This window comes from Peromyscus californicus, unplaced genomic scaffold, assembly GCF_007827085.1.
Source record: "Peromyscus californicus insignis strain IS unplaced genomic scaffold, ASM782708v3 Scaffold_16__1_contigs__length_79575227, whole genome shotgun sequence".
Classification (NCBI taxonomy): Eukaryota; Metazoa; Chordata; class Mammalia; order Rodentia; family Cricetidae; genus Peromyscus; species Peromyscus californicus.
Window position 1 is genome coordinate 43,261,312 of NW_026294458.1, and position 12,394 is coordinate 43,273,705.

Below are 12,394 nucleotides of genomic sequence, written 5' to 3' on the forward strand. Positions count from 1 at the left end.
GGATTAACAGTATGAACACAAAACTTTTAATATAAAAGCTTGTGTTTTCCCAACAAAGTAGTCAGACTCTTTTGCTAATCTTCAGATTAAAATTCTAGACGTCAGAAAATATTATTTTCATTAACATCTAATCTCCTATCATCATTACAATCATAATCATAGAAGAATAGATATCCTAGAAATATGGTGTTTCTAGTTAAGAAAAGTGGACATGACATTGGAGGAAACACTGCCATCTGCCATTTCCATAACAGTTATTGAAAAGAAATAACACAATTGAAAACTGTGTTTGCAGTTAGTCAAATATTTCATGAATAAAATAGCATCCCCACAACCTCTTCCCCTTCCTTTTAATGTTAATTTTAATGTTTCATTTCTGTCATGTTTTTTAACCTGTGTTATTTTTACTTATGAAAACTTTACCTATATTATTCTCATACAATTGACCTTTAACTCAACTAATTATAGTGGTATAATTTCATATGTTAATAAACATATTTTTTCAGAATTGTAACATGCACTTCTCATAAAATATCATTGAATTCTCAATACAATCTTATGATTTCATTTTAAATAATTATTATAAATAATACTGATTACAAATAAATATCTTGAACATATAGGACAGGTAAAAATGTGCCTCAAAATATATTCCTAATAATAAATAATTGGAATTTGCAATCCATAGCCTCTCATCTCAATATCCTTATACAAACTGAGTAACTTTTACTACCAGTAGATACTTTATTTCATGTTATTTTCATGTTAATATTTTCAGTTAAATTATATAATAAGAGATTACACATTACAAAGAAGGGCAAAACCACTTCTCTGTCATTCAGTATCATGTCAGGTTCTTGATCACCTTATATTTAGCAATCATTTATAAAGCAACAGCATGTTCCCATGCCTGATTTAATAATCAGATATAACAGAACAAATTGCTTCATTTTTCAACACCAAGTACAGTGGTTTCAATGAGAATGCTAGCTCTCCGTAGTCTCATTGTTGGAATATTTGCCCTACTTGTCGAAACTCTTTAGGAAGAATTAGGACGTGTGGCCTTGTGGGACAAAGTGTCACTGGGGGTGGGCTTTGGGGTTTCAAAAGTGCATGCCTTTCCAGTTAGCTCTCTTTGCCTCATGTTTGTTTCTGAAGATGTAAGCTCTCAGCAACTGCTATGGTGCCAAGCCTTCTTGCCTGCTGCCATGCTCCCTACCATATGATCACGGGCTCACTCTGTGAAACTGTTAGTCTCCAGTAAACTCCTCTTAATTAAATAAATTGCCTTAGTCATAATGCCATATCATAGTAATAGAAAAGTAACTAACAATTAAGTTTATTTAACATTATGTTGAATCCTCTAGGACATACACACACAAATGCCACACTTCAGTTAGCAGTAGCTGACTAGAGGTTGCTATGGTATGAAGCACAAATGTCCCATTGACTCAGGACTGTACATGTACACACTCAATAAAAGTAGGAAAGACAAATTAACTTTAGGGGACTAATCTGATCTGGGCTCCTTAGTCTTTTACATGTCACTCTTATTTTTGACTATATCTATTCTGATTAATGGCTTGTTTAACCTTCTCAGATACTAGGTGTATCTACTTAGTAAATTAATGAACATCCTTGTCATATTCTTACATATCTGCAACTACTGTATACCTTTTAATTTCTTGAATTCAGAATAGAAAAGAATATCCAAGAAGACAGGAAAATCATTAGCCAAATATTAAAACATTCCTCCCATAAAGATTTTATATTATAATATGAAATTGGACATTGTGGACTTAATTTTTATTAAACAATTATTTTTTGGTTATGGTTTAAATCAATAAAACAGGTCAATTACAAAATTAGTATTTTTTCTCCTAACTTTCATGGAAATATATCAACATTAATGAAGTTACTAAAACACATTTCTACAATAGAAATTATGCACTTCTAATGAGATTTGATGTATGTGGATTTGATTCTTCTTAAGACATGGTCTCACTCTGTAGCTTAGATGGGTACCAGACAAGATGCAAGTCTCCTCCTTCAGGTTCCATAGCACAGGACTCACAGGTATGAATCACCACACCCAGTTTTGAAATATGTGATAAAATAACCAAATGTATATCAAAGTGAAGCCTGAGCCTGACAGAATTTGGGTTTTATAGTCAGAAGAACTTAAACTTCCTTTATATATCAGTTGACCATCATCAGTAGAAGTTTCTTGGTGACAAATAGAAAAGACAGAAGCAGGCGACACAGATTAAGATGATCAATCAAATAAGTTTTAAATGTCTAATCTGACTGAAATGATATATGAAATAAGTTTAAAATGTCTAATCTAAGAGACACAGAAAGATAACTGTTCACCAAAGAACAATCAAAGACAATTATTTTCTTAAAACTTTGTGAAAATGCTTATGGGAAATAATTTAGGCATGTACATGCTTTCACTTGAAAATTCACATAGGTATCAAGAATGAAATATTATTCAGCGTGAAAGTAGAAATAAGGTGTTATATCAAGTAAGAACACAGAGGATATTAAAATGCATGTTAATATTAGATGAAAGAAACAAACAGAAAAAGGTGTGGGATTCTGGCTCTGTGACATTGTTGATAAAAGGGTAACATGTTAAAAAGTAAAATGAACAGTCACTGTCTAGATTTAAGGAAGAGAAAACTCTGAACAACCAGAGCACAGAGGAATGTTTAGGATAATTGAATCAGCCTGCCTGGTTACCATGGTGGGTTCGTGTTATTATAAATTTGTTGAAACCTGGGAGTCCTAATGTGAAAGTTATGTGCTAAATAATGGTATGTGAACAGTAACGACAGCAAATGAAGGACTCTGTCTGATAGGTCTGAAATAATGGGGGCGGGGCTTATATAAAGGCAAAAGCAACAAAAACATATCTGTACCTTCTGGGTCATACTGCTGGGCAACTAAATCTCCTCTAGAAATATGCACTGTTTTATGTCAGTGGAAGTACATCCTTGAATTTTATTGAGCACTTTCTGATTTATTTGACTTTTGACATTTCCTCTTTTCCACGTATGTTTAAGAGCTGGTAATATTTCATGAAAAGCAAAATTAAATATTTTTTCGAGACACATATTTGTTCTCTCACTTTTCTGTTACCTTTAAGATATCCTTTTAGACTTTAATATCCTATTTCTATAGTTAACCATTGGTTAACATATTCTTTAACGATAGCAATACATTTATAGACCTAAAGTTACATTTATATGGTTGGCAATGTGGTTTAAATTTATTTTTTTACTTAGCTTATGAAAAAGCCTATGAAGATGTGTAATAGTTTAATTATTTTACAGAAAAAGGAACTAAGTATGAAATATTAAAATGGCCAAAGTTAAATGGGCATGTTTAATTTTTCTTTTAATATATATTATGCATAGTATATCATATTTTATTTCATATTTTATATATATAATTTGATAAGTTGGGATCATATCACATCTTCACTACATGTCTTATAAAGGCTTCTGTCACCTGAATCATGTGTGAATTAACAGATCGTTATATTTCTCTAACTGTATAATCTATATTATGAGAGTGAATGATGTGTTTTCATTTCAGGGAAACTCTCAGCATCATGGTTCAATCACCTACAGCGTATTTTGATAGAAAAAAAAATGAGGGGCTGGAGAGATGGCTCAGAGGTTAAGAGCACTGGCTGTTCTTCCAGAGGTCATGAGTTCAATTCCCAGCACCCACATGGTGACTCAACCATTTATAATGAGATCTGGTGCCCTCTTCTGGCATACAGGCAGAACACTGTATACATAATAAATAAATATTAAAAAAATAAATAAAAAGAGGTGAAAAAAATGAAACCAGTATGATAATATAAAATCCAAAATACCTCTTAGCAGTAAATTTTATTAAGAGACAAGCTAATGCCTTCTAAGACCGGAGTTTCAATAACAGTTTTTAAAAGTTAATTGAACTCTGGGGTTAATTTGAAAGCAAAAGTGTAAAATTTTGCTTTTCAATCAGTTTTAGTGTTTTGGAAAAGTGAAGCCATATACACACCCAAAGTGGTATCTAGACTTGACTTCCAATTGGTAGGCTAGGCTTCTGATTGGTAGGCTGGACTTCCTGTACGAAACTTGATGGACTGAAAGAGTAGGTTGAGGAGATGGATGGTAAGTTCACTTTCAGATATTTCAGATAGGATTCCTGACAGGCATCCAAGTTTAACAGGTATTCAGAGTATATAAAATGTGTATATATAATTGTAGTACTAAATAAGACATTCATATCATCACCATTAAGGCTAAGGGTACATCACAAAAGATGGAACAGAAAGAATGTTAAGAACTAGAGGAGAAAGAGAAGAGATGTGAAATATTTCCTAGGTAAGACAAAGACATTGCAGTCATGAACTCAAAGCAGCTGTGGATGCCTACACGGAGTCTGCAGAAGAATATGTCCAGCAACAGGTAGAAATGATTGGTGGAGAAGCTCAGGGGGCCCTACCCTTTACTACTGGACTATTTGCTGCTGTGGAATATCGTTCTGCATGCAGTGAATGTTTGCTGCTCTGATTGGCTGATAAATAAAGCTGTTTGGCCAATGGTGAAGCAGAATAAGGTTAGGCGGGACATTCCAACTAGAGAGAGAGGAAGGAAAAAGACAGAGCTGGGAGACATGCTAGCCACTGCTAGGAGAAGCAAGATGTAAAAGTACTGGTAATCTACAAGCCACGTGGTAAAGTATATATTTATAGAAATGGGTTAATTTAAGATGTAAGAGCTAGCTAGCAAGAAGTCAGAGCCATTAGACTATACAGTTTGAAAATAATATAAGCCACTGTGTGTTTATTTGGGGCCAAGCAGCTGTGGGATGCGGTAGGAGAGATTTGTCCCGACCACTGGCTGGCCGGCCAGGACACAAAAAAACTTCCAGCTACAATTTGCTACTGATAGATTTAGGGAAGAGGGAAACCATTACCATCTGTTTAGAATCTTCTGATTACCTCACCAGGCTCTGTTGGAAAGCTCCAGTCCAGTGCTTACACAGACACTCCTGATTAAAACATGTCACAAACTTGAATCAAAAGTCATGACAGATACCAATGGGAGAGTGTTGACAAGGTTGCAGAGAAAGAATTATTGAACTATAGAGTTACATATATAAAATTTCCAGTTAAAGAGTTAACAGAATGCAAAGCTAAATGCAGTGGCTTGTGAAAGAAGATGGTGAGAGCAGATAATGGTTTTATGGAGAGGCTGACAGATACATGCAGAGGAATTTTAAAGGACATTTATAAAGAAATATGCAAAATCTGGAGAGGGATCAATCCATTACAACATATTTATAGACTGGTAGGTAATATGCATCCAGTTATCTATCAGAAAAACAGTATTGGTATCACAGAATATGTCATAATATATATATAATTACATTTATCTTAGAGCTGAGTGACAATTTCCAAAACCTACCATACTTGTTAATTTTTTCCCTTTATTTAATAATTGACTCTTAAAATTCTCTTCCAGTCCTAGACAGGCCACTAGTCTGTCTTTCACAAACCATTTGCATAACTTTATGTTGTGTATTCAGATTGTCATTAACACCTGTATGGCATTTATGCAGATGCATATTCACAGTTATAGATAGTTAATCCACTATGAAACAACACAAATAGGCTGAATTGGATTATTTCTTAACTTCCAAGCTTTTAAAAGTCTTTCTTAGGGCCTGTCTGGAGATTTTCTTTATTGATGGGGAGCAAGTTGGGGTGCGAGGACTATTGCTTATCTGTTCATGTTACTATCCACAAGGCTAATTTATTTACGACCAATTCTGAGTTACTGAAAATGGTATTCTGTACAATAATAAATTTTATTTATTGACTTTCATGTTAATTGAGTTAGTCTTCTTGTATTTCAACAAATTAGGAAACTTCATTCATTGGTTCATTTTTCCTTTATTAATTGCTGCCTTGTTTTTTTTTTTTTTCATTTTGGTATTGAATATGAAAGTGAGCTGAGCCATATTTGTCAGGGATGCTTCAGAATAAAAAGTACAGAATCTTCACTATTTCCTTCATGCTTAAATGAATCTAACTTATGGTCAATTCAGTCACATTAATGGTTACAGAACCACATATAATGTTTTCTGTAATTTAAATATAAATTGGACTTCTGATCTAGGTTCAGACATGCCAGCACTGTATTAGGCTACATTACAGTAGGTTCATTAGCTAAAGTGGTTTTATGTATTCCAACAAGATGGACTTCTAAGCGTCTTTGAGTTAAGAAATACAGGAACCAAAATGTGACCAAGAACATTGTATATGTGTATACAAATATAGCGGTGAAACATCTTTCTAAACACACTTAGCAAATTAACATATGCTGATCAAAATAAATTTTAATAGAATTAAAAATTAAATACATTCTGCTACGATAATGAAAATATTTTCAAACAAATCAATGCAATACATGATTTGGATAAGGATTTTTTTTAATACTTGATATTGTATATTCAGTTCTATCAACTAATTTTATATGTAATTAACACTTAAAATTCAATTTATTTTTACTCCTGGAAGACATAAATATAAATGGTATATTGAAATTTGATTACCTACCAAGGGCATTAACAATTTAAAGAATAACAAAATATTCCTTAAAGCAATAATTGAAATACAAAGTAAATGCAAAAAACTGTAAATCATGTGTAGATTAATATATACACTTTCACTTAAAATATACTAAAAAAAAGTAATATACTTTATATAAGTAGATACAGATAAATATATTATTTTAAATTAGCTTTTATAAACATGAATATGAAATTTCCACTTTTTATACTTATTTCAGACTTAAAAAATAAGTGTAATTTATTGCTTTCTGGATCTTTTATTTAAAAATTTACTGCATTAGTTAGTTTATGAATTATTCATAGTGATTTTTACATATTTTCATATTCATAATGGTAATTAACACTAGGTAAAAATCTTCAAAATATCAATTGTGTTTCTCCTGAGTACATTATTTATACTCACAGTTATTATATGTAATCTCTGTGCATAACATGACTTAATTCTTCTTTATTACAATGCACTTTGACATTATTAATGTTGATTCTACTTTCAAAGTGCATCAAGTCTAAAATTTTTCTTCATATTAGTCTTAGGTAAAATGCCCTTTTAAGTGCTTTGCTAATTCTTTGGCCTAGCTAAGCAGATTCCTCCCAGACACGGAAAATGAACAGCATATGCATAAATACTACCTTTAATTTTCCATTTATGGCTAGATGATCTTATAAATGCCCCTGAATTGAGGTACAGAAGAAAGAATAACAAAATAAAATGCTGCCATTTAAAGAGTTTATATGGGAAAGTTTAAAAAAAAATTGAAAAAATACACAATTTAAAATTTAACTTCATACTTTATAATCTTAAATAAAACTTAAGAGATTGATATTTGTTTTGAAAGCTTGCATAATACAGCTACATTATATTTTAGTTTTCTAACCTTGAATTCTTTAAAACCATTTACATTTCAATCATATTTTTAAAAATCCAAACATTCATTATTGATATTTTAAAAGTCCAGAAAACAAATGTGAATGTAAAAAACTAAAATGTGGACTTTTAATGTACTTAATTCTGGGCTCCAAAAGACAAATTTTCATTTAAAAAAAAAACAAAAAACCTTTGTACTTAAAATATATGCTATACACGAATAATCTGTTTTCCTAGAAACTTTTCCAACCTGGCTCCTAGGGAGCTGCAGCCTGGGCATCCAGAGCAGAAGTAACAGCGGGGTCTGGAGAGGTGGTCTCTTCAATGACTTCTGGAATTTTCCCCCCTTTTAGCAGTGTTGGAAATAGGTCTGGAAAAGCATAGGAAAGCTATATCAAATTTTCCTTAGGAGGTGTTTTTTTTTTTTTTTTTTTTTCATATTGTTTTGGCAATGTTGCATGGTAAAGGTGCTATATGGTATGGCATTTAATATTCCTTTTAGCTAGTGAGTCCTCCATAGTCTCCATATTAAATTGGCAATATCTTCAGGATAAAAATGCTTTCATTCTATTCATTTAAATTAAGGAAATGTGAAAACTAAATATAAGCATCCTTAGAACCACACATACACAGATGCAAATTCTAAGGGAAGCTTGACTAGTTAGGGTCATGTTCTTGATACTAACTGAACTATGATGCTTTTAAAAAAAATAAAGACTGATACTTTCTACTTAAAATTTGGGTTTCCAAGAATGTTTAAAAATTTATCTTCTACAACCTTGTAAATATTAAATGAATTGATAAAATTACTTCTACATATATTACATAGATATAAAATAATATTAACATAAAAGACAGTTTAAATATATTTGTGTGTTCAAAATCAAAATGTCAACAATTGTTTTTTAAAAATGAGTTTAAAATATAATATACTTTAGGTCTATGTAGCATCCTTAATTTGTTAAAAGAATCAGCATAATTAATTATAACATAAAATATGTTTTAATTTGATTTTCCTTAATGTTTATTATAAAATAAATTATAAAATAAGAAAGATGATTTGGTTACATTTTCTAAAAGTGCATAAGGATGTTGTTGGTATTGGAATATGAGATCTAGTAAAAACAAACATACTTTTAAATACTTTTTTTTAAAGTTGCACTTATTAAAAAAATAGTGAACTGAGAGTTTAAAAGCTGTGTTATTTGTTCAGTTCAAGTTATAGAAAACTTGAGTGAGTTTAGAAATCAAAACCTATTCAGATCCCCATAATAAGAATGAAAGTAGGCATAGGTTGAAATAATTTAATTATTGTTTATTTTTAGTGTTAATGTAATAAAATCAAATAATAATAAAGACTGAATTTCACAATCCTGGGATCAAAAGTAAAACATTAAAGCCCTGTCAGTTTAATGATTGTTTATTGCCTGGCCTATGTTGTCATATTGCCTTTAGGAAAATGATATTTTTATTATTACTCTTTCTGGTAACTAACTGTCAATATCTATTTTAGTTTCAGTTGCCTTTTTTTCTAGCTCTCCACTCTTAGTATATGGTTTTATACAAATTTTATTAGTACTTAACTACATTGAAAATATTAAGACAATATTAGTAACATTATAATATATCTATTACCATTTTTGGTATGATCAAGATAGAGTAAAATTACATTTATCCAATACTTAGTGTAAACCAGTAAAGTAGAAAACTAGTGGGAACATCTTTCCACCTAACATATTCTACAACTCTCGATTTAATTACTTCAAAAATCAAGACTAATAAAATAAAACAGATAGGCTGAAAAATTAGTTCTGAAAAACAAATTATCACTTATTGAGGTGGTAATTTACAACTAAAATAAAAAACCCAAGTGTGTTAATATAACTTCTTGAATAATATGGCATAATCAGATTTAATCAAAATTGATTATTAAAAACTCAAATGAAAAAGGAAGACTAAAACTTCAAGGTAACAAAATCTGAAAGAGATTGACATTAACCACTAACTCATTATGACTTAAAAAGAAGGCCAAACATCTATTCAATCAAAGTAAAATATTCCATTTACTAACAACAATTCATTATTTACAAATTTATTCCTTCATGCAACTAAAAGCCATTAAAAGGGAAAATAATGTTCATATTTTATTAGAGAAACTCTGTCATTAGCTTATTTTTAGCATGAACAACATATCATTGGGGAAATGGAAATATGATTTAATGATAGAAACTTCTATGGTGAAGGTGTACACAAACACATTGCAGACACTTGAATAGAAGAATTTAGCATTGAACAATCAGGAAACAGGTGGATTTGAGAAACTGTAGTGTGATGGGTGACTGTGAAAAAGATGTTTCCATTTCTGCAAGGGAAGTTTTCAACTTATTTTTTTGAAAAAAAAAAACCATAAAGGCCAGAATGTTAATTGTCTTTTAAATAGGAAGAGATTGATATTAAAATAGAATAATGACAGAGCAGCCTGATTTTTATCAGGATCTCATAAAGTTCGTTCAATGTCAAGTTGCGGAAGGAAGCAAAATCTAAAGGATGGAGAGATCAGATGACAGAAGAAATCAAGCAAAGCAGGAAGATGCTTTGTTGCTTAAACAACAACAACCAGAACCTCACTCTGCGAGAAAGCTTTTGAAAACTAAGCCAAGCACACTTGTTTTCCAAATAAAATGTACTTTGCTGAGGCTAGCAATGGAAACTTTATCCTCTATGATTTATCATTTAATTAAAGAATCTATAGGCTGTAATCAATGCAATGGATGGAAGGGTTTTTGTCTACATCCCCAGGATGAATTGACATCCAGTCAGTACTGTGATTTATGGAGTTTTAGGAGGTGATTGGGTCATGAGGGTGGATCTTGTTCTTATGTGGCATGGATGTCCATTCCTTCACTTGATCCTCAGCATTCTATGGAGAGGAGAGTGGATCATGACGGTGCTTTCCTCATGAACAACTTAATTTGTTTTTGAGTTCATAGACTATGAAGAGGTGGGTTGTATCTTGTGTGCTGGCCTTTCTCTCCTTAAGTACACCATGATGAATGCAGCTTTCCTCTTCCAATCCATTCAGCCATGTTGCTGCCTTCCACAGGCCGGAAAGCAATGTATCCAGTTGACATCATAACCTGAAACTTCTAAAACCATGAGACAAACAGGCACTCCCCTTTCTTGAGCTGTTTTTTTCTCAGGTATTCTATCACAATGATATAAAAGAGATACAACTCTATGGGCAACAAATTAAGACCCATATAAAGGAGACTCCAGAGACTCACTTGCCCTTTCTCCCATGAGAGGACACAGTGAAATGTAGGCTCATGCATAAGGAGTTGATTCTGATCTGCCCCCAAAATCTACCAGTTCATGGAACTTGCCATGTCTAAGTTTTCAGGATCCATTAAAAAATGTATTTATATATTAATCTACCCAGCCTGTGAATTTGTTATAACATTCTGTATAACATAGGACAGGTACTGTAGCAAGGAAAAACTGATACATCAGCAAATGCTTGTTTCTTTTCATTCAGGGACAGCATCCAAGAAATAGCACACGCTGGTGGTAACTGATAGAGACAACTCTTTAACAGTACATGTAAATCTGTAATTTAAAGAAATAATTTTATGTACTTTTATTGTTTGGGAATTTCAAATGTTCATGTTTTGATCAAATTCATCCCCTTCAATGTCTCCCCCCATAGCCTCCTCTATTTTCCCACCCCATCAGTTTACCTCCCAACTTTATGTGCTCCTTTTAAACTCACTGAATCCATTTAGCATTGTCTGTATATGTGTGAGTATAGGGCCATCCCTTGTAGACGGGCAGCCTAAAAAGTGCAGCATTCCTAAAGAAAACTTCCCTGTTCCCTGCCCAAGTTGCCAATGATTACCACTACCTCCTCATCTAGGATGGGACCTCATGATCCATCACCCCCTAGGCCTCCATGCTGGTTTTGCTGTTTCAATCTTGTGTTGGTCTTTGCATGTGGTCACAGCCAGTGTGAGTTTATTGCCTTACTGTGTCCAGAAAGCATTGTTCTACAATAGACTCCAGCTACTCTGGTCTCATATGCTTTCTGCTTCTTCTTCCATAATGATCCCTGAGTCAAGGCAGTATTCTTTTTTTTTTTTTTAAAGATTTATTTATTTATTATGTATACAGTATTCTGCCTACAATGTAGGCTTGCAGGCCAGAAGAGGGCACCAGATCTCATTACGGATGGTTGTGAGCCACCATGCGGTTGCTGGGAATTGAACTCAGGACCTCTGGAAGAACAGCCAGTGCTCTTAACCTCTGAGCCATCTCTCCAGCCCCCAAGGCAGTATTCTTAAACACAGCATGAAATGATGTTCAGAGGAAGGTAGGATCTTTTAAACAAAAGTACAAATAGCCGGGCGGTGGTGGCGCACGCCTTTAATCCCAGCACTCGGGAGACAGAGCCAGGCGGATCTCTGTGAGTTCGAGGCCAGCCTGGACTACCAAGTGAGTTCCAGGAAAGGCGCAAAGCTACACAGAGAAACCCTGTCTCGAAAAACCAAAAAAAAAAAAAAAAAAAAGTACAAATAAAATAAACTAACAGAATAAGAATAATAAGTAAGTTCATAAACAGTTCTACACATAAATTAAGACAAGCAAAGCTGACTCACTTCAAAATTTGAAAATTCCCAACAAGAGTGGTGAGCAACTGATAATCAACAGAAACAAGTTTACACGAAGGGTTGAAAACAGCTTCATTTTCACAGTGACTAAAAATAATTTAGCAATAGAGCAGGTACCAAAGAAGCTCTATTGAGAAGATTACTTGGTGAAATCAATTCATGAAAACCTGAGATAATGGAACACTTAGTATGGCTGTACTGGGGGTGGGATGCAGTCTTTGCCGAT

General features: G+C 32.8%; 1 protein-coding gene across 4 annotated transcripts in view; it reads right to left on the bottom strand.

Annotated features, from left to right (window-relative positions):
* Epha6 (EPH receptor A6) overlaps positions 1–12,394 on the bottom strand; it is a 935,524-nt gene that overhangs the window by 806,642 nt on the left and 116,488 nt on the right. Inside the window, exon 3 of one of the 4 annotated variants that reach the window (XM_052740947.1) lies at positions 7,755–7,874. The exons of the other annotated variants lie outside the window; for them this stretch is intronic. Within the exon in view, the coding sequence (XP_052596907.1) occupies positions 7,755–7,784 (30 nt within the window). The 5' untranslated portion in view covers positions 7,785–7,874. The remainder of the gene's footprint in view (positions 1–7,754; positions 7,875–12,394) is intronic. 4 annotated transcript variants of the gene reach the window in all.